The sequence below is a fragment of the Oncorhynchus nerka genome, linkage group LG20 (genome assembly GCF_034236695.1).
Source record: "Oncorhynchus nerka isolate Pitt River linkage group LG20, Oner_Uvic_2.0, whole genome shotgun sequence".
Taxonomy (NCBI): Eukaryota; Metazoa; Chordata; class Actinopteri; order Salmoniformes; family Salmonidae; genus Oncorhynchus; species Oncorhynchus nerka.
The window spans coordinates 19,654,162-19,677,818 of NC_088415.1; the positions used below are offsets into that span (position 1 = coordinate 19,654,162).

Sequence of the window (23,657 nt, forward strand, 5' to 3'; positions counted from 1 at the left end):
AAACCCGGACAGATTGATAGGGTCATGACTTTTATCATAACATCCTGATCTGCACCGCTCTCCGCTGCTGTCCATCACACCAACGGTGTGCTTCAGAATTGACAGGATCGCCACTAACCGGGGCATCTATCTATCTATTCGTAAATAATCTGCAAATTGTTAAATAGCCTACGACACCTGTTCAGAACTTCAACGCGCAATTCCCAAAGGACATAAACAAGTTCCTCACATCGCTGACCCATTGGCTACAGTCCTTTACTGAGTATGAATTATTGATCAGACAGGTGGAAAATACGGCCCCTCTGGCGCCTCTCGAAGTGGTATGTCACATCACTGACAGAACGCAAAAAAGTGATGAAAGTGTAGACCACCAAATAAACCGTTTTCAACCGGTAAAATATTATTCCTAATTATACTCACTCAGCCTCGCAGGTGAACCGGAGGAGCGATGTTGCCCGGCATTCCGGTCTCTCTCTCTCTCTCTCTGCAAGCTCTTCAAATGAGTTCTCTTGGGACAGCGCACGCCTTGGCTTTCGCAAGCATTCTCTGCAAAGATCCGCCCTCCTCACTCACTCACAACCATCCCTCAATTTTCTGCGATATAAAACGTGAAATCAGCATAGCACTGTGCAAAACTGTAGTTTTCTGTTTCTGGAGCAGAAGTAGCGGCTTCTGTTTCTATTTTAGAAGATGCTTCTCGCGCTACCAGGGGCTCATCTCTCGGTTTCCTTTCCTGTCCATCTGTGCTCGCGATTGCTCTGGACCATGTGATGGAGGCAGGAGGTAGGAGGCAGGCGCCCTACCCATTCCCTGACGCGACCTCCTCCACATAGCTCCCCCCAATGGACAGCCTAAGAAATAATAAAAAGAGGTCTAAATAAATAATATTGAGGATATGGGGACACGCACAGTATTTCTTGCGAGATGATAATGATCTAAATATAAATTATTCATAATAATAACCTCTGTATTTATTCCTCATCAAGTCTAGAATATTCTCATTGTAAAACATTGGAGCCATGCCACATAAGAGAGGCCACTGCTGCCTGGGCTATATAATACATACATAGTGCATGAGCTTGGGTCTAAGTAAGGAAACTATTCATTCACATTGCATGTAGCCCACAGCAAGTTTCTGGTAGCTTCCCTTTTTCCATTTATACTGGGCTTTATGGGGAATGTCCAGTGTGAGAGAAGGAGTGAGTGAAAAGAGAGGGGGAGACCGAGAGAGAGGGAGGAAGAGACAGAGAGACAGAGAGACAGAGAGACAGAGAGGGGGGGAGACCGAGAGAGAGGGAGGAAGAGACAGAGAGACAGAGAGGGAGGAGACCGAGAGAGAGGGGGAGACCGAGAGAGAGGGAGGAAGAGACAGAGAGACAGAGAGACAGAGAGAGGGGGAGACCGAGAGAGAGGGAGGAAGAGACAGAGAGACAGAGAGGGAGGAGACCGAGAGAGAGGGGGAGACTGAGAGAGAGGGAGGAAGAGACAGAGAGAGAGGGAGGACGAGACAGAGAGACAGAGAGGAGGAGACCGAGAGAGGGGGGAGACCGAGAGAGAGGGAGGAAGAGACAGAGAGAGAGAGACCGAGAGAGAGGGGGGAGACCGAGAGAGAGGGAGGAAGAGACAGAGAGAGAGAGAGACCGAGAGAGGGGGAGACCGAGAGAGAGGAGGAAGAGACAGAGAGAGAGAGAGACCGAGAGAGGGGGGTGGGACCGAGAGAGGGAGGAAGAGAGAGAGAGGGGGGAGAGACAGAGAGAGAGAGAGACCGAGAGAGGGGGAGACCGAGAGAGAGGGAGGGAAGAGACAGAGAGAGAGAGGGGAGACCGAGAGAGAGGGAGGAAGAGACAGAGAGAGACAGAGAGACAGAGAGAGGGGGAGACCGAGAGAGAGGGAGGAAGAGACAGAGAGAGAGAGGGGGGAGACCGAGAGAGAGGGAGGAAGAGACAGAGAGACAGAGAGACAGAGAGAGGGGGAGACCGAGAGAGAGGAGGAAGAGACAGAGAGACAAAGAAAGAGAGGGGGAGACCGAGAGAGAGGGAGGAAGAGACAGAGAGACAGAGAGAGAGAGGGGGAGACCGAGAGAGAGGGAGGAAGAGACAGAGAGAGGGGGAGACCAAGAGAGAGGGAGGAAGAGACAGAGAGAGGGGGACCGAGAGAGAGGGAGGAAGAGACAGAGAGAGGGGGGACCGAGAGAGAGGGAGGAAGAGACAGAGAGAGGGGGAGACCGAGAGAGAGGGAGGAAGAGACAGAGAGACAGAGAGAGGGGGAGACCGAGAGAGAGGGAGGAAGAGACAGAGAGACAAAGAAAGAGAGGGGGAGACCGAGAGAGAGGGAGGAAGAGACAGAGAGGACAGAGAGAGAGAGGGGGAGACCGAGAGAGAGGAGGAAGAGACAGAGAGAGAGAGAGACCGAGAGAGGGGGTGGGACCGAGAGAGAGGGAGGAAGAGACAGAGAGAGGGGGAGAGACAGAGAGAGAGACCGAGAGAGGGGGAGACCGAGAGAGAGGGAGAAGAGAAGAGACAGAGAGAGAGAGACCGCGAGAGGGGGGAGACCGAGAGAGAGGGAGGAAGAGACAGAGAGAGAGAGAGATCGAGAGAGAGGGGGAGACCGAGAGAGAGGGAGGAAGAGACAGAGAGACAGAGAGACAGAGAGAGGGGGAGACCGAGAGAGAGGGAGGAAGAGACAGAGAGAGGGGGGAGACCGAGAGAGAGGGAGGAAGAGACAGAGAGACAGAGAGGGGGGGGGAGACCGAGAGAGAGGGAGGAAGAGACAGAGAGACAAAGAAAGAGAGGGGGGGAGACCGAGAGAGAGGGAGGAAGAGACAGAGAGACAGAGAGAGAGAGGGGGGGAGACCGAGAGAGAGGGAGGAAGAGACAGAGAGAGGGGGGGAGACCAAGAGAGAGGGAGGAAGAGACAGAGAGACGGAGAGAGAGAGAGAGAGTAGCTCTGTTAAACCAGATATCTAACAGAACAGAGTTGGGAGAGTATTGCACGCTGTCCTAGATGGAAACCAAATCATTCAAGCATGCATCAACATACACAATTAAGCTAAATATAACTGCTGATTGGCAAAACAGTGATGTATAGGGGCAGTTGGAAATACCCTGATGGATCAAGACTGCTAAGACATGGGTGGTGTATATGTTGCTCTTGACGTTCGAATGGGCTTGCACTCACATGATGAATTGGTTGTCATTGTCACTGATGTATGCATGCATGTTTGAGCGTGTGTGTGAGATGAGGTGAATGCATGTATGTGTATGTGTGTGAGAGAGAGAGAAAGGGAGAGACGCTCTCAAGGAGAGAAAAGCCTCCTCCCTTTCTGCTTGTCAGAACTCCTTGTATTGTTGCAGGCACCCGACTCTTGGGCCTCTGCTACAATGCAGCTCTCCTCAGCGCACCATGGCACTGACTGGCCTGTCACTTCTAGTTAGTGTCTGTGTGGGGAATGGGGATGGGAACAACAGACCCCCACGGCCTATAGGGCCAGACTGGACACACAACAGCCCAGTCACACACTCACTCACTCTCTCACACACACACACACACACACACACACACACACACACACACACACACACACACACACACACACACACACACACACACACACACACACACACACACACACACACACACACACACACACACACACACACACACAGAGAGAGAGACAAACACACTGGGGCGATAAGGAGGTGTCAAAGGATAGCGGCGGTGAAAGGGGAACACAAGGAAACCTCCATTAGTTGTCGTAATAGAGTTCAGCCTTATTCCTGCTGGGCTGAACTGGGCTGCCTGCACCACACTAACACAACAGGCCTGCTTTTTCACTATTTCTAAAGAAACACAAGATTTAAAGAAACCCACAGTTCACAGACATGCTTTAAAAAAACATAGCTCACAGCCTTGCTTTTAATTAAAGAAACATGTGTTCTATATAACACATGACTTTGCATTGGGTTATTATTCAACAGTAAAAAAGCAGTCTGGTTCGTAATGTCTGGTTGTACTCATTGTATTGACTCACTGTATTGATTAAGTGATAGATCATCTTTAGCATTGTTCAGTATTCTGAACACACTGACAAAACAGCAAATGATGATGAGGATAGTAACATCTTATAACTTTGTCTCTTACTATACTCTTGCTATACTTATATCAGATTACCATCCGGGGCTCCAAAAACACATTACACAACTCAAATCCCTCTAGTAATAGAAAACACATCCTCCACAGTGTAAAACATGTCCCCGCCCACCCGCCTCTAAAATACTAATCAGATATATTTCTAGTTGTATAGCGAGGTGGGCTACTGGGCCTAGGCTGGGCTGAGCGATGTTGGGCGATGGAGAGAGAGGGAGAGGGGGCTTTTAAGGAGTGGAGCGGAGGAGTGTGTGATGTTAAAGATTTATCACGCTTGTGCAGGGACGAGATGGGAACCTACCATGGCAACCAGAACCAACCAGGCATCTGAAAGAGACTGCTCTTAAAGGCTTTTCTATTATGGACCAGGCCACAATCAGAAAGAGCAGGACAGAGGGCCAAGGTGGAGGAGGAGGAGGAGGAGGGGGAAGAGGAGAGGAGTAGCAGGAAGAGGAGGAGGGGGGAGAGGAAGCAGAGGAGAAGGAGAAGGGGAAGGAGGAGGAGGAGGAGCCAGAGATTGGTATAGATGGAGAATGGCAGGACGAAGGGTCATGGTTAAGGTGGAGGAGGAGAATGGAAGGATGAAGGGTCATGGTTAAGGTGGAGAGGGAGAATGGAAGGATGAAGGGTCATGGTTAAGGTGGAGGAGGAGAATGGAAGGATGAAGGGTCATGGTTAAGGTGGAGGAGGAGGAGGAGAATGGAAGGATGAAGGGTCATGGTTAAGGTGGAGGATGAGAATGGAAGGATGAAGGATGAAGCATCTGGGTTAAAGTGGAGGAGGATTAAGGCTAAGAGGAGGAGAAGAAAGAAGAAGAGGGTGGAGAACCTTGGAGAGAGGGTGGAAGAGGAGAAAGACTAGGAGGAGGAGAAGAAAGAAGAAGAGGGTGGAGAACCTTGGAGAGAGGGTGGAAGAGGAGAAAGACTAGGAGGAGGAGAAGAAAGAAGAAGAGGGTGGAGAACCTTGGAGAGAGGGTGGAAGAGGAGAAAGACTAGGAGGAGGAGAAGAAAGAAGAAGAGGGTGGAGAACCTTGGAGAGAGGGTGGAAGAGGAGAAAGACTATGAGGAGGAGAAGAAAGAAGAAGAGGGTGGAGAACCTTGGAGAGAGGGTGGAAGAGGAGAAGGACTAGGAGGAGGAGAAGAAAGAAGAAGAGGGTGGAGAACCTTGGAGAGAGGGTGGAAGAGGAGAAGGACTAGGAGGAGGAGAAGAAAGAAGAAGAGGGTGGAGAACCTTGGAGAGAGGGTGGAAGAGGAGAAGGACTAGGAGGAGGAGAAGAAGAAGAAGAGGGTGGAGAACCTTGGAGAGAGGGTGGAAGAGGAGAAAGACTAGGAGGAGGAGAAGAAAGAAGAAGAGGGTGGAGAACCTTGGAGAGAGGGTGGAAGAGGAGAAAGACTAGGAGGAGGAGAAGAAAGAAGATGAGGGTGGAGAACCTTGGAGAGAGGGTGGAAGAGGAGAAAGACTAGGAGGAGGAGAAGAAGAAGAAGAGGGTGGAGAACCTTGGGAGAGAGGGTGGAAGAGGAGAAAGACTAGGAGGAGGAGAAGAAAGAAGAAGAGGGTGGAGAACCTTGGAGAGAGGGTGGAAGAGGAGAAAGACTAGGAGGAGGAGAAGAAAGAAGAAGAGGGTGGAGAACCTTGGAGAGAGGGTGGAAGAGGAGAAAGACTAGGAGGAGGAGAACAAAGAAGAAGAGGGTGGAGAACCTTGGAGAGAGGGTGGAAGAGGAGAAAGACTAGGAGGAGGAGAACAAAGAAGAAGAGGGTGGAGAACCTTGGAGAGAGGGTGGAAGAGGAGAAAGACTAGGAGGAGGAGAAGAAAGAAGAAGAGGGTGGAGAACCTTGGAGAGAGGGTGAAAGAGGAGAAAGACTAGGAGGAGGAGAAGAAAGAAGAAGAGGGTGGAGAACCTTGGAGAGAGGGTGGAGGAGGAGAGAAAATAGGATTGATTGATAATAATATAATATATGCCATCTAGAAGCTTTTATCCAAAACACTTTACCGCCATGTGAGCATATATTTTACGCATGGGTGATCCCAGGAATCAAACCCACTACCTTGGTATTACAAGCGACATGCTCTACTAACTGAAATACACAGGACCACAAGCGGCAAGGGAGATAGAGAGAGAGGAGGAGGGAGGAGAGGAGGAGTAAGCAGGAGTGGGCATCTCCAGTCCTCCAGGGCCTGAATGGTGTCACTCTTCTTCTCCATCCTTAGCAAACACAGCTGATTAAACAAACTGCATTCTAAACTGAAGATCATGATTAGGTGATTATTGAAGTCAGGTGTGTTAGCTGAGGCTGGAGCAAAACTGTGACACTAATCAGGCCATCGAGGACTGGAATTGCCCACCCCTGAGGGGGATGGTGGAGAGAATAGAATATGGTGAAATGTATTGATGGAAAATGTGTGAAAAAGGTAAGAGACACACACAAAAACACAGGCCCTGCTCTCCTTGTCTACCTCCTGACTGCATCGTCAACAGCAACAGCCTACCTCACAAGGTCGTAAGGTCTAGAACCTGGGCTTGTGAACTCAGTAATAAACCCCTCTAATTATCCAGTGTCTATTTATATGATCAGTAACACTAAGGACATAGATTTGAGAAATATACACTCATATCCCAAAACTGAAATCTATGAAGGAGGTGTTGCTTTCTATCACTTCTCTTCTCCCTCTCTCTATCCAGTCTTGATACAGTCACAGTATCTTCATACTGTCTATTACCACAGTTTTCTACTAGTGGATGTATTTCCCTTCATTCAGAACTGTATATTTTATGATACATCTGATTTACCTTTTTAAATGCCCTTTCAAATCAGAGTTGAAACCTAATTTAACCCTACACACATTTGTGAAATAGTCAGCAGGGTCTTTTAAATGCAGAATAGGACAAATAAGACAAGACACAATAGGCTTGTAAAAAAAAGGTCATCCTGCTCTTCTCCTCTCTACCTAACTTCCCATTAGTTTGGCTGCTCAGCCTACCTAAGTTATCCCTCAACCATCATAGCCCTGCCTATCCCAACCAATAGGTGCTTGGAAATGCGCATCTGGACACTACACCCGCCCACTCAGGTCAGTGTTATCGTCACCCGAAGTTTTCAAAAATATCAATAATAAAGTAAAGTACAAATACCCCCAAAAACGACTCAAGCCTTGTGTAGTCTTAACATTCTGTATACTCCCCTTGTGTAGTCTTAACATTCTGTATACTCCCCTTGTGTAGACTTAACATTCTGTATACTCCCCTTGTGTAGTCTTAACATTCTGTATACTCCCCTTGTGTAGACTTAACATTCTGTATACTCCCCTTGTGTAGTCTTAACATTCTGTATACTCCCCTTGTGTAGTCTTAACATTCTGTATACTCCCCTTGTGTAGTCTTAACATTCTGTATACTCCCCTTGTGTAGTCTTAACATTCTGTATACTCTCCTTGTCTAGTCTTAACATTCTGTATACTCCCCTTGTGTAGTCTTAACATTCTGTATACTCCCCTTGTGTAGTCTTAACATTCTGTATACTCCCTTGTGTAGTCTTAACATTCTGTATACTCGTGTGTAGTCTTAACATTCTGTCGTATACCCTGTGTAGTCTTAACATTCTGTATACTCCCCTTGTGTAGTCTTAACATTCTGTATACTCCCCTTGTGTAGTCTTAACATTCTGTATACTCCCCTTGTGTAGTCTTAACATTCTGTATACTCCCCTTGTGTAGTCTTAACATTCTGTATACTCCCCTTGTGTAGTCTTAACATTCTGTATACTCCCCTTGTGTAGTCTTAACATTCTGTATACTCCCCTTGTGTAGTCTTAACATTCTGTATACTCCCCTTGTGTAGTCTTAACATTCTGTATACTCCCCTTGTGTAGTCTTAACATTCTATATACTCCCCTTGTGTAGTCTTAACATTCTGTTAACAACATTCTGTTGTTCATCATAAACTTTGTGAATATCAGGGTTTTCCCTCTTCACAATGCAGAAAGACTGCAGTTAATCAGAGGACACCACTGGTTTTTATTAAAACAAGGTTTTACAAGGTTACACCACAAGGTGTATAAACAACAACAATAAAGAAGAATAAAATAAGATAATAGATACAAAACATGAACATAAATCAATCCCCTCTAATTAGCACATGTAGGACAGTATGCAAGTGTGTGTGCATGGACTTTGCAGATGTATTTCTCACGTGCAGCGTATAGTATTTGTTTTACAGTCCTTCTTTGGGGGACAGAATTGGCATCTCCTCCTCTTGCCTTCCCCAGCTGCAGCCTCAGGTGGATCAGGACAAGATTCAGCCCCCTGAACAGCTTTCACAAGCTCTGCAGAGGCTGTTGTGTGGGGGAGGCGCTCCCTTCTTTGAATGTGTGGGGTTACAAGTGCCTTTCCCAGCTGCTCCAGGAACACCCTCCTCTTGTTCCGCTTATCAGGCATCCAGGTCGGGTTGATCTTGTTCCATATCACGAAGGCATTGTATGAGGACACATCAATGATGTTATGGAAGAGGAGCAGGGGCCAGCGGCGGTAATTCTCCTGCAGCTGTAAGTTTCAATCACCTTGTCCAGGTTGTCCACGCCTCCTTTGTTGTGGTTGTAGTCCAGGATGATGACTGGCTTCCTGTCCTCACGATCACTGATCTCAGCCGTTTTGTGCAGTCTGCTCAGGAGGACCACATTCTTGTTCCTCTTTGGGAGGTAAGAAACTAGAGTGGTGGTGGGGGTGAAGGCAAACTTTGATGAGAAGGCCTTTCTCCCCCTTGTTGTGAGGAGTGCAGGGGGAGCTCAGGCTTGTTCTTTCTAACTGTGTCAACCATGGTGATCTTCCTCTTCAGGAGCTGCTGGCTGAGTGCAATCAGTAGCACACATAATCTCAATTTCTCATTGTGTGTGTGTCTTTGTGGTTTTTGTGGTGTGTAAATGATTTTACAACTGCCAGGTCAAAAATGACCCAAAGACAATCTTTGTACCCTGGTGGTGTACAGCTTTCATATGATATGAACAAAGTATGAACAAAGGAGATGTTTCACTTTTTCTAATGTTGGGGTCACTCTAGGAAAAGTCATCAAATTTCAAGTTGAAAAAATATAATTTAGGGGAGTTTTCTCTGCTGTTAAACATAGTGGCGGGTCATTTTTTACCCAAGGGTTAAGTACACAAGGGTTAAGTACACAAGGGTTAAGTAGTACTTTGAAGTATTTTTACTTAAGTACTTTACACCACTGGTGGTGACTATCAAGAGTACAGTGATGGGCCTCAACATCAGGTTCTAACACTGTACAGCACTATAGAGGGCAGACCCAAACCAATAAGTTATAAGTATATAGGGGTGAGGGCATGCACAGTGATCAACTGTTTTTTACATGGTCCTACGGATTTAGTGACCAATCGTTTTACAAGGCTAATATTTTACATGAGTTCAACATAAGCAATACGGCCATGAAAAGGATGGAAGGCGTTCTCGACTGTTTGTGTTGATGTAATAGCGTCAAATGAACAGCGGGTGGCGCCTAAATTACGTAATGGTTTAGGACTCATCGCTCCTCAGTGACTCTAATGAGAGAAATATGCCATTCAGTAGCTGACACTGCGCTAATACTTTACTTTTAGGTTTCACCTTTACCAACATTTATTATGAAATTTGTAAACAAATTGTGAAAATATTGAAGGAAAAATATCTCCGCACCTAAAATGTTGAGTAACAGGATATTTAAAACAATATCCTACCACTTTTGCATAATTATGTAGCCTACTCAATATAACATGTTATGAAAAGAGTTCGTATGAAAATTGTGTTTAAACTCTTGGGGGAAAAACATTACAGGGAACAAGTGAGAACACCAGACCAGTGTCACTGGACACTGTTAAATCCAAAGATCCGTTTTAAACACCATCTAGCCTATCCCCCTTCTTGCCCCGCTACACACACACACGCATACACTCGAGTGCTAGCGGTAGTAGGCTATCAACTCAAGTTACCCCTCTCACACACAAAGCGATCATTTTGGGGAAAGAAAATGCATGGGACGCCAGTGCCTGGAGCTTACAGACACAGTTTTCGCCGTTGACCGAGCTTGAAGCCATTTTTTGCACTGAAAGGTCCTTGCCATAGTGAACCAGTCTAGATCGTTGTGTGTGTTTTCATCGTTTCTCGAGTGCTATTCGGGTTTTAATACAATGGGGTGCTGCAGCGGCCGTTGCACGCTCATCTTTCTTTGCACGATCCAGCTGGTGAGTGACCCGTTATTTCTATAGCCGAATACAAAAAGTGTAATTTTCTGTTGTTTCTTGATTTAGTTTAGAAAATTAAATGTTGTTTTGGGTGAAACAATTTTTTTTAAAATGTGTTTTATCATGCCACGTTATTGTGAATTTACTGTGAACACTGACCAGTTTTGCTACCAGTGTTTTCGTGTTGAATTAGTGATAGCTGATGAAGGCAGCTTGATGGCCGGTGAAATACAATTGGCATACAGTAGGCCTATTATGTGGCCAAACATCCACGTGCAGCACACTGTCTGTTTCTTTCCTTCACCTCGTCCGTTCCACGAGGATAGGCTACTTCGCGAGTCGCGAGGGAACATATGGCAAGATTCAAGAGTGGTGTGTGTGCACTCCCTTATCCACAAGCTATAGTTATGTGCAGTTATTGGGCCAGATCAACTCACCACAAATGCAAAATAGCCCCTATGACACTGGTGCAAACATGTCCACGCACCTCTGCTGACCAAACAATTGTACTGTAGCCTACAAGTGTATCCATGTACTGCTATCCAATGTGTACTGTGATTTGTGCGTGACAATTGCCACAGTAGCCTATTGTATTGGTGTTTTGTGCAACATCAGCACCATTGTTTCTTCTCAGCTAAAGTTGTTACTGTGAGTGGCACGTCACAGTAGGCTAAACTACATCAGTCACACCAGGAAGTTTTACAAAGACTGTTCAACCTCTTGTCACCGGTTGAGTCACTGTGTCAGGTGTCCGTTTGTAATCCTACCTCAGTGAAAACAAATACACGTGTGAGTTGGCTTTCATTGATTTCACAAATGGCCTGCTTTCAAACAGTTGATCCCTTTTTGACTGTGATGTACGATCCTATTAGTTTAGTTTGGATAGATCGTTTTGTAGGAGAGCTTCCACCCGACCAATAATCACCATGGGAGTCTATGATCCACAAAGTGAGGCTTCAGCTAGTTACAACCTGCTGGAGAGAGATTGTTCCGCGGTTGTGATCAGTGGAGTGCGAGACGTGACATTTGACACATAATGGCTGTGAACTTGCCGTAAGTGCCCCCCATCTCTCCCTCTCTCCACCACCCTGCTGCAGGGAGGGGAAAGTGGAGGTGACAGGGTGTGGGAATGTTATTTATGATGGCATTAAAAGAGCTCTCTCACACAGTGAGGTTGGGTAAGCCCCTAGTATACAACCATATCAACAGCTAAAATACCAGTAACCCCATCTCTACTCAACCATTTATTTGTTTAAAAAACCATATCTCTGGTAATTCTTTCCATGCACCAGGGATTAGGTTTAAGGACATAGTGAAGGGAGTAGGGAGAGGGAGAGTAAAGCACAGACATGAACACATTCATGGAATGTTTGCCTGTTTGGGGTGTGGGAGGGGTACGACATTCTTAGAAAAGAGCTTCCGAAAGGGTTATTTGGCTGTCCCAATAGGAGAACCCTTTTTGGTTCCCGGTAGAACCCTCTGTGGAAAGGGTTCTATCTGGAACCAAAAAGAGTTCTTCAAAGGGTTTTCTTATAGGGACAGCCGGTTCTAGATAGCACTTTTTTTGTTAAGAGTGCATTTGTCCTCGACTAAGCTGTACCCCTGCACATTGACTCGATACCAGTACGGTACCCCGATACCCCCGGTATATAGCCTCATTCATGTTATTTTATTGTAACTTTTTTAAACTTTAGTAAATGTTTTCTTAACTCTTATTTTTCTTAACTGCATTGTTGGTTAGGGCTTGTCCATTTCAGAGTAAGGTCAACACCTGTTGTATTCAACGCATGTGACAATTATATTTTCATTTGATTTCCTCCTTCATGTCCCTGTTGAAACCATCATTAAAAAGTTTATGCCTTACTGGAGAGGAGAGGAGAAAAGGGGTTTTTCTCAGTCAAGAAGACACTTCTTGCCATTCACAGCTAGCAAAAGTAAAATGTGTGTGTGCAGTGGTCAGAATTCACGAAGGGTCCATGGTGATGTCATCCAGGTCCTATCAGGTCACAGTAACCCCCCGCTAGAGATTGATTGGTTCTCCTATAAACAACACAGCAGCATGGCGTGGAACCATGCTTGGGCTGAGCTCTATTCCCAATAAGTGGTAGCTCAATTACTGTATCCATTCCAATCGCATGTGAAATTGACACACGGTTTTGTAGCAACGATTTCTACTTGATTTGAGTGGCTAGCGTTTATGACAGTTGTGGAGAATGTAGATGACAAAGGGTTCAATCAAAGTGATGTAAAGCCTTCAATTCACAACCTCAATCCATGTATAGTACTGTACCTGTTGCAGTACAGTGGGTTACAATGTAACTCATACTCATGTCTTTGTCCATAACAATATTCTGCTCCATTTGCTCTCTCATATAGTGCCTAATCTCTAGACTGGTGAGTACAGCAGTGTTCCAGAGAGCTCCATTACTATATGAAAAATAGTGTGAATGATGGTGGTGGAAATGTAATAGTATTTCTATCAACACTGCCATCATCTCCCATTCAGCAGCACTCTCTGCACTCTACCAGGGTGCTTCACTCCTCTCCCTGCCTCGGGGGTAGCTGCCTGGCTGGCTGTGGGATTCCTGGAGATCAATCTCCTCCCTGAATGCTCTTTGCTTCCGACGTAATGTGTGTGGGGGGGGTCCAGGGCTGTTGACGACCGTCACCCCAGGGCAGGAATGTGACACACGTTCAGTGCATTTGGAAAGTATTCACTTTTTACACATTCTGTTACGTTACAGCCTTATTCTACAGTTGATTAAATAGTTTCCCCCCCTCATCAATCTATACACAATACCCCATAATGCCAAAGCAAAACCAAGTTTTGCAGAAATGTTTTGGTTCCCCAGATCTGTGTCGCAACACAATCTTGTCTCGAAGCTCTATGGACAATTGGTTCGACCTCATGGCTTGGTTTTTGCTCTGACATGGACTGTCAATTGTGGTGTGTGCCTTTCCAAATCATGTCCAATCAATTGAGTTTACCACAGGTGGAATCCAATCAGGTTGTAGAAGCGTCTCAAGGATGATCAATGGAAACAGGATGCACCTGAGCTCAGTTTCGAGTCTCATAGTAAAGCATCTGAATACTAATGTATTATTGTTTATGATTTATTTGACCTTTATTTAACTAGGCAAGTCAGTTAAGAACACATTCTTATTGATAATGACGGCCTACCCCGGCCAAGCCTGGATGACGCTGGGCCAATTGTGCGCCACCCTATGGGACTACCAATCACGGCTGATTCAGCCTGGATTTTAACCAGGGTCTGTAGTTACGCCTCTAGCACTGAGATGCAGTGCCTTTGACCATAAATAAGGTATTTCCGTTGGTATTTTTAATACATTTGCAAAAATGTCTAAAAACCTGTTTTCGCTTTATTATTACGGGATATTGTGTATACATTGCTGAGGAAAAATATTTTATCCATTTTTGAATAAGGCTGTAACGTTGCAAAATGTGGAAAAAGTCAAGGGGTCTGAATACTTTCCGAATGCACTGTGCATGTACACACACAAACATGCACACGCAGACGGGCAGACGGTCAAACAGGATGTTGTCCTTTTTTTTTAGAGACATTTTCACCAGACAACTGCTCCCTGTTTTAGTTTACCTCATAAATGATGCACCAGTGTCTACATGTCGCAGATACATTATTCACATGAGCTCGGCTGGTTTGTGTTTGTGTACGATATTGAAGACCTCTGAGGCTCATCCTTTCCCTAGTGTTTGTTGCTCCTCCTTGACCCCATTGAAACCATTGTTAGAAAGCGAACACTTCACTGGAGACACCTTCGGCCATTCACAGCTAGATACCTCTCCTGTTCTCTTTACCTCCTCCTTGACCTTCTTACTTCCCCTCCCCCTCATCCCTTCTCTTCTGGAGGCCTGGGAGCACTGTCGTGTTGATAACACCTGTTTAGCCAGCAGGATTCCGGCCCTGGGAATTCACCCTTCACTAGGACACCATGGATTACTGGACAACACACAGAGAGATAGAGGAGGAAAGAAGGCTGGGGAGAGAGGGCTGAGGGAGATGGAAAGAGAGGGTTGGGGGAGAGAGCACCTGGCCTAACCCTACTAGAATCTGAAGTCAAAAGTGTACTGTTTGCTGATGATCTGGTGCTTCTGTCCCCAACCAAGTAGGGCCTACAGCAACACCTAGATCTTTTGCACAGATTCTGTCAGTCCTGGGTCCTGAGAGTAATTCTCAGTAAGACAAAAATAATGGTGTTTCAAAAAAGGTCCATTTGCCAGGACCACAAATAGAAATGTAATTTAGACACCGTTGCCCTAGAGCACACAAAGTTTACATACCTCGGCCTTAACATCAGCACCACAGGTAACTTCCAATAAGCTGTGAATCATCTAAGAGTCAAGGCAAGAAGGTCCTTCTATGCCATCAAAAGGAACATAAAATTCAACATACCAATTAAGATCTGGCTAAAAAAACTTGAATCAGTTATACGACCCATTGCCCTTTATAGTTGTGAGGTCTGGGGTCAGCTAACCAACCAAGAATTCACAAAATGGGAGAAACACCAAATTGAGAGACTGCTTGCAGAATTCTGCAAAAATATCATCTGTGTACAATGTAAAACACCAAATAATGCATGCAGAGCAGAATTAGGCCGCTAACCAGAAAAGAGACGTTAAATTCTACAACCACCTAAAAGGAAGCGATTCCCAAACCTTCCATAACAAAGCCATCACCTACAGAGAGATGAACCTGGAGAAGAGTCCCCTAAGCAAGCTGGTCCTGGGGCTCTGTTCACAAACACAAACATACCCCACAGTGACCCAGGACAGCAACACAATTAGACCCAACCAAATCATGAGAAAACAAAAAGAAAAATACTTGACATATTGGGAAGTATTAACCAAAACAATTGAGCAAACTAAGAAGGCTTTTTTGCCCTAAACAGAGAGTACACAGTGACCGAATGCCTGATCACTGTGACTGACCCAAACTTAAGGAAAGCTTTGACTATGTACAGACTCGGTGAACATAGCCTTGCTATTGAGAAAGGCCGTTGAAGGCAGACCTGGCGCTCAAGAGAATACAGGCTATGTGCACACTGCCCACAAAATGAGGTGGAAACTGACCTGCATTTCCTAACCTCCTGCCATGTATGTCCATATTAGAGACACATATTTCCCTCAGATTACACAGATCCACAAAGAATTAGAAAACAAATCCAATTTTGATAAACTCCCATATCTATTGGGTGAAATACCATAGTGTGCCATCACAGCAGCAATATTTGTGACCTGTTGCCACAAGAAAAGAGCAACCAGTGAAGAACAAACACCATTTTAAATACAACCAATATTTATGTTTTTGTTTTCCCTTTTGTACTTGAACTATTTGCACATTGTTACAACAGGGAGGACTGGGGGAGATGGAGAGGGAGGGAGGACTGGGGAAGATGGAGAGGGAGGGAGGGCTGGGGGAGATGGAGGGGGGAGGGCTGGGGGAGATGGAGAGGGCTGGGGAGATGGAGAGGGAGAGGAGGGAGGGCTGGGGGAGATGGAGGGGAGGGCTGGGGGAGATGGAGAGATGGGGGAGAGGGAGGGCTGGGGGAGATGGAGAGAGTGAGGGAGGGCTGGGGGAGATGTGGAGGGAGGGGGAGATGGGGGAGAGAGGGATGGCTGGGGAGATGGAGAGAGAGAGAGAGGGATGGCTGAGGGAGGGAGGGAGGGTTGGGGGAGAGAGGGAGGGCTGGGGGAGAGGGAGGGAGGGCTGGGGCAGATGGGGAGATGGAGAGGGAGGGCTCGGTGAGATGGAGAGGGAGGGAGGGCTGGGTGAGATGGGGGGAGAGAGGGAGGGAGGGTTGGGTGAGATGGAGAGGGAGTGAGGGAGGGCTGGGGGAGATGGGGAGAGAGAGAGGGAGGGCTGGGGGAGATGGAGAGAGAGAGGGGAGGGCTGGGGGAGAGAGATAGGGAGGGCTAGGGGGAGAGAGAGAGGGAGGACTGGGGGAGATGGGGAGAGGGAGGGGGCTGGGGGAGATGGAGAGAGGAGGGGCTGGGAGAGAGGGGACTGGGAGAGAGAGGGCTGGGAGCGAGAGAGAGCGAGAGAGAGAGGGCTGGGGGGAGAGAGAGAGGGCTGGGGGAGAGCGAGAGGGTTGGAGGAGAGGGAGAGGGCTGGGGGAGATGAAGACTCCATCCACACTCATCAGACATTTATGACATACAATGACAACGCATTTCTTCACAACATGCTTCCCTCTCCCTATGCACACAGACAGACATGCTTCCCTCTCCCTATGCACACAGACAGACATGCTTCCCTCTCCCTATGCACACAGACAGACATGCTTCCCTCTCCCTATGCACACAGACAGACATGCTTCCCTCTCCCTATGCACACAGACAGACATGCTTCCCTCTCCCTATGCACCCAGACAGACATGCTTCCCTCTCCCTATGCACACAGACAGACATGCTTCCCTCTCCCTATGCACACAGACAGACATGCACACACACAGCACAATCACACACTCCTGTGTCCTTGCTCAGTGACACACCTGTTTCTCCTCCTCCCCTCTGTTCTGACCTTTTTTCTCATTAGAGAAGTGTGTGTGTGGGGGGGGGGTGTTGGAACAGCTTTCCTATGGAGTCCCTGAAGACTGCTAGAACAGCCTTCCTATGGAGTCCCTGAAGATTGCTGGAACAGCTTTCCTATGGAGTCCCTGAAGACTGCTGGAACAGCTTTCCTATGGAGTCCCTGAAGACTGCTAGAACAGCTTCCCTATGGAGTCCCTGAAGACTGCTGGAACAGCTTTCCTATGGAGTCCCTGAAGACTGCTAGAACAGCTTTCCTATGGAGTCCCTGAAGACTGCTAGAACAGCTTTCCTATGGAGTCCCTGAAGACTGCTAGAACAGCTTTCCTATGGAGTCCCTGAAGACTGCTGGAACAGCTTTCCTATGGAGTCCCTGAAGACTGCTAGAACAGCTTTCCTATGGAGTCCCTGAAGACTGCTAGAACAGCTTTCCTATGGAGTCCCTGAAGACTGCTAGAACAGCTTTCCTATGGAGTCCCTGAAGACTGCTGGAACAGCTTTCCTATGGAGTCCCTGAAGACTGCTGAAACAGCTTTCCTATGGAGTCCCTGAAGACTGCTAGAACAGCTTTCCTATGGAGTCCCTGAAGACTGCTAGAACAGCTTTCCTATGGAGTCCCTGAAGACTGCTGGAACAGCTTTCCTATGGAGTCCCTGAAGACTGCTAGAACAGCTTTCCTATGGAGTCCCTGAAGACTGCTAGAACAGCTTTCCTATGGGGTCCCTGAAGACTGCTAGAACAGCTTTCCTATGGAGTCCCTGAAGACTGCTGGAACAGCTTTCCTATGGAGTCCCTGAAGACTGCTGGAACAGCTTTCCTATGGAGTCCCTGAAGACTGCTGGAACAGCATATTTCTGGATGCCCCAGACCCCTTGCTGTGTTGGGTCATTGCCAGCCACACCTCACTCTGTTTTGATGAATTTGACCAAACCTGTGGAAACGGGAGGGAGAGGGAGAGCTCAGGGGTTGTCAGGTGTGTGTACGAAAATGTATGCACTCAATACCGTAAGTCGCTCTGGATAGGAGTGTCTGCTGAAGGACTAAAATGTAAATGGAAAATGTCTCTCCGGCCATTGGGTTAGGCTAGTTTCAGCGTGATCTAATAAAACCAAGGCTGTTAGGGCTCTCTCTGCAAAGGCCTAGTGTTGTTCCTGCTTAGGGTAGGTCATGTGATCAGGTACTGACCATACAGGCCCTCTCACTGACTTAGGTTGTTTTCCTAGCCTAAGATATACATTACCCTGCAGCATATAATTGGATCATCACCATAAATAAGACACCATAAATGATGCTGTGGGCTAAAAATAGGACAGCTGAACCCACCTTGACAGGCCCAGGCCATGTGATGATAGCAAGGCGTGGAGAGTGCTTTGTAATGTCTTTCTGGATTTGATCAAACCACTACGGCATCATTGGCATCCCCAATTAAATTGTGGTGTGCTGCATGGTGGCTGGACAGTGAGAAGCTAGTGGTGGTGATCTCTCTCTGAAGGCGGATAATGAGTTTCTATGAATTGGGAATATTGTCGTTCCTCTCCGCTCCGACGGTTCAGAACAGCTGGGGTTGCTCTCTGTATAGTACCACCCCAGAGAATGGCTGGTCTGGCCGTCTCCCATCTACTTGGTTTTTTATCATTGTTGTTTTACGACAACTGATTCTGGTTTTGTTTTTGAGTGTCTGTTGTCCTCAAGAAGACCTGTTTGTGAGTCTTGAGTGGTCAAATATGAGGCTACATCAACATGAGAACTGGACACACACACATAGGCAGACACAAATGCACACTGGTCTGAAGTAATGCAGAGCTGGAAAACACCTACCTTTCAACTATGACCCTTGAAATATGTGTACTACAACACTGACACACACAAGACAAACACAAGCACAACACCCTACTCAACAATGATGTGCTTGGCTAGGTGGGGCGCTGGCTAGTTGGCTTTGGTGGGAAGCCAGCCAGATCGAGAGCCCTGATACAGGCAGTGGAGACAATCTGCAATTCTAACGGGGCTGTTGTGTCTGTTAGGCATCATCATGAATGAGAAAAGAGAGAGGGGAGGGAGGAGAGGAGCAGTCATGGTTCTGTGCTTATCTCATCCTCTGGGAAAGGTTAACCCACCCGCTGTGTCTGAATTGTGTGTTTCTGAATAATCCTGAGGTAACGGTAGCGGCACCTTGTGTGCTATGAATGCATAGTGTAGGATGAGTGTTACCTCAGTGTTTTCATGTGTAGGCCTTATCACAGTGTTCCAGTAACTGAGAAAAGTTAGCTGTTTTAGCCTAATTCTAGGCTATGTGGTTTCTAATATATTGGGACAAAAGACTTGCTTCTTTTATCCTCAAAACACGAACTTCCGTCTTTGGTGTGTATCACATAATCTTCCACACATTGCAAAGGGTTTAGGCTAGTTTTTAGTAACGCTGTGGGTTCCTTGCAAGTTCGAGCGTTAAACATTTAAATTTGACAATGAATATTCATGAGCTGAGGGTTACTGGTTGTCTCCCCCATTTGCTGGCTACCCCTCCCCCATACTCACGCACACACACGTACACACAGACTTGTACACACCCGCGCACACACACGCACGCACATGCACCCACACAGTCTTGTATAAGTCACCTTGTGGGGACACACAATTAAGTCCCTTTCAAAATCCTTTTTTCCCTACCTTAAACCTAACCCTGACCCTAATCCTAAACCTAACCCGAACCTAAAACGTAGAGTGGAATGTTGATCTTTACTACGAAGGTGGCTGGATGGCATTCTCACATGTTGGATGCATCTCTGTCTTGTCGTTTGTCGTTATCCAACTGGCCGGTGTTGCCTGGAGTTCGTTTGCCTGGGAAGCCATCTCCTGCCTCTCCTTCCCCATCTGATAGCGGAGTTGAAGGAGTACAGCAAGAGGAGCATGGCAATCAACGAAGCAGCCTACACTCCCAACGGGAGGCCCAGAGCGGATACAAACAACAAATAGTTTCGCCACCCGGGGGCCTGATCTTCCTGCACCTTTGTCGCTGGGGGTACCTGTGTCTGCGGCCGCTGTATCTACTCCTACTCCTTCCCCACGATTTTGAAGTTGACGTCGGCAACCTTCCTTCCCTGCTCTGGATCTGTCGGAGGCACCATCCTGTGAAGCGTGGGAGTGGGCGGATTTCCTCGTCCTTCTCGCTGGCCATGATTTTGGGCAGTTCCATGGTAAGAAATGTGACTGTTCCTGGTGCCAAAAACAATGTCCCATCCCGGAGCTGGAGTCAATGACATTACTAAGCTGCTCCCGAATGTACTACATCAGGACATGGACATTGATTCCATCGTAGTCCATGTGAGTTTTAATGACATTATGAAGGGCAGCTCTGAACAGTTGAAACTGGATTTTAAAGAGCTGATTGACTCCCTGCTAGACACTAACAAAAGACCAATCATATCTGGCCCTGTGTCCTCTCTGAATCGTGACATTAAACGCTTTAGCACTGCTAAATGACTTAAATGTAAATGTAGCAGGATTCTTTCTCTTCACAACTGGCAACGTGATTATTGCAGCACAATGGGTGTAACTTTTGTTAACAATTTCGATACCTTTTGGAAACAATACGTTTTATAAGGAGGATGGGATCCACCCAAATCATTTGGATTCCTGGATCCTTTCACAAATCAAATCAAATCAAATGTATTTATATAGCCCTTCGTACATCAGCTGATATCTCAAAGTGCTGTACAGAAACCCAGCCTAAAACCCCAAACAGCAAGCAATGCAGGTGTAGAAGCACGGTGGCTATGAAAAACTCCCTAGAAAGGCCAAAACCTAGGAAGAAACCTAGAGAGGAACCAGGCTTTGTGGGTTGGCCAGTCCTCTTCTGGCTGTGCCAGGTGGAGATTATAACAGAACATGGCCAAGATGTTCAAATGTTCATAAATGACCAGCATGGTCAAATAATAATAAGGCAGAAGAGTTGAAACTGGAGCAGCAGCACAGCCAGGTGGACTGGGGACAGCAAGGAGTCATCATGTCAGGTAGTCCTGGGGCATGGTCCTAGGGCTCAGGTCCTCCGAGAGAGAGAAAGAAAGAGAGAAGAAGAGAATTAGAGAACGCACACTTAGATTTACACAGGACACCGAATAGGACAGGAGAAGTACTCCAGATATAACAAACTAACCCTAGCCCCCCAACACATAAATTACTGCAGCATAAATACTGGAGGCTGAGACAGGAGGGGTCAGGAGACACTGTGGCCCCATCCGAGGACACCCCCGGACAGGGCCAAACAGGAAGTATATAACCCCACCCACTTTGCCAAAGCACAGCCCCCACACCACTAGAGGGATATATTCAACCACCAACTTACCATCCTGAGACAAGGCTGAGTATAGCCCACAAAGATCTCCGCCATGGCACAACCCAAGGGGGGGCGCCAACCCAGACAGGATGACCACCTCAGTGAATCAACCCACTCAGCTGACGCACCCCTTCCAGGGACGGCATGAGAGAGCCCCAGAAAGCCAGTGACTCAGCCCCTGTAATAGGGTTAGAGGCAGAGAATCCCAGTGGAAAGAGGGGAACCGGCCAGGCAGAGACGGCAAGGGCGGTTCGTTGCTCCAGAGCCTTTCCGTTCACCTTCCCACTCCTGGGCCAGACTACACTCAATCGTATGACCCACTGAAGAGATGAGTCTTCAGTAAAGACTTAAAGGTTGAGACCGAGTTTGCGTCTCTGACATGGGTAGGCAGACCGTTCCATAAAAATGGAGCTGTATAGGAGAAAGCCCTGCCTCCAGCTGTTTGCTTAGAAATTCTAGGGACAATTAGGAGGCCTGCGTCTTGTGACCATAGCGTACGTGTAGGTATGTACGGCAGGACCAAATCAGAGAGATAGGAGCAAGCCCATGTAATGCTTTGTAGGTTAGCAGTAAAACCTTGAAATCAGCCCTTGCTTTGACAGGAAGCCAGTGTAGAGAGGCTAGCACTGGAGTAATATGATCAAATTTTTTGGTTCTAGTCAGGATTCTAGCAGCCGTATTTAGCACTAACTGAAGTTTATTTAGTGCTTTATCCGGGTAGCCGGAAAGTAGAGCATTGCAGTAGTCTAACCTAGAAGTGACAAAAGCATGGATAAATTTTTCTGCATCATTTTTGGACAGAAAGTTTCTGATTTTTGCAATGTTACGTAGATGGAAAAAAGCTATCCTTGAAATGGTCTTGATATGTTCTTCAAAAGAGAGATCAGGGTCCAGAGTAACTCCGAGGTCCTTCACAGTTCTATTTGAGACGACTGTACAACCATTAAGATTAATTGTCAGATTCAACAGAAGATCTCTTTGTTTCTTGGGACCTAGAACAAGCATCTCTGTTTTGTCCGAGTTTAAAAGTAGAAAGTTTGCAGCCATCCACTTCCTTATGTCTGAAACACATGCTTCTAGCAAGGGCAATTTTGGGGCTTCACTATGTTTCATTGAAATGTACAGCTGTGTGTCATCCGCATAGCAGTGAAAGTTAACATTATGTTTTCGAATAACATCCCCAAGAGGTAAAATATAGAGTGAAAACAATAGTGGTCCTAAAACGGAACCTTGAGGAACACCGAAATTTACAGTTGATTTGTCAGAGGACAAACCATTCACAGAGACAAACTGATATCTTTCCGACAGATAAGATCTAAACCAGGCCAGAACTTGTCCGTGTAGACCAATTTGGGTTTCCAATCTCTCTTCACAGCATTATAAGGCTGCGTTGAGACAATGACTTATCAATGACCCAAGCCCAGCTCAGTTAATGTACATTATGTACATTATACCAGGGGCATTGAATGCAAGTAACATAATTTATTTCACTCTAACTGCCCTGAATGCCTCTGCTGATTTTGTATACCATTTATAGAAAATACAGAAATTCCAGTGGTGGTGTTGCTGTTTATATTCAGAACCACATTCCTGTAAAGATTAGAGAGGATCTCATGTAAAAAAAAAATGGAAGTAATATGGCTACAGGTTCATCTGCCTCACCTAAAGCCCCATCTGGTTGGAAGCTGCTATAGACCAAGTGTTAACAGTCAGTATCTGGATAATATGTGTGAAATGCTTGATAATGTATGTGATATCAACAGTTATATATTCTGGGTGATTTTTAAATATTGACTGGCTTTCATTAAGCTGCCCCCTCAACAAAAAGTTTCAAACTGTAACCAGTGCCTGCAACCAGGTTACCAGTCAACCTACCAGGGTAGTTACAAACAGCACAGGAATGAAATCGTCGATATGTATTGATCACGTCTTTACTAATGCTGCAGAAATGTGCTTGAAAGCAGTATCCAGATCCATCGGATGTAGTGATCACTATGTAGCAGCCATATCTAGGAAACCCAAAGTTCCAAAGGCTTAGCCTAATTATAGTGTATAAGAGATTATACAATAAGTTTTGCAGTGATTCCTATGTTGTTGATGTAAAGAATATTTGTTGGTCCATGGTGTGTATGAGGAGTAAACAGACGTTGCACTTGACACATTTGTGAAATTGGTTATCCCAGTTACTAATAAGCACGCACCCATTAAGAAAATTACTTTGAAAACTGTTAAATCCCCGTGGATTGATGAGGAATTAAACAATTGTATGGTTGATAGGGACGAGGTAAAAGGAATGGCAAATAAGTCTGGCTGCACAACCAATTGGCAAACATACTGTTAATTAAGAAATCATGTGACTAAACTTAATAAAAAAGAAGAATAAAC

At 46.4% G+C, this 23,657-nt stretch overlaps 2 protein-coding genes across 2 annotated transcripts in view; one reads left to right on the plus strand and one right to left on the minus strand.

Annotated features, from left to right (window-relative positions):
• The window catches only part of LOC115102015 (uncharacterized), a 120,089-nt gene extending 119,336 nt beyond the window's left edge, over positions 1-753 (minus strand). Inside the window, exon 1 of the mRNA XM_065005287.1 lies at positions 421-753. The gene's annotated coding sequence lies outside the window, so the exon portion shown is untranslated. The remainder of the gene's footprint in view (positions 1-420) is intronic.
• A 9,283-nt stretch (positions 754-10,036) lies between these two features.
• LOC115116087 (sodium/potassium-transporting ATPase subunit beta-1-interacting protein 4-like) overlaps positions 10,037-23,657 on the plus strand; it is a 131,080-nt gene continuing 117,459 nt past the window's right edge. Inside the window, exon 1 of the mRNA XM_065006127.1 lies at positions 10,037-10,371. Coding sequence (XP_064862199.1) covers positions 10,318-10,371 — 54 coding nt within the window. The 5' untranslated portion in view covers positions 10,037-10,317. The remainder of the gene's footprint in view (positions 10,372-23,657) is intronic.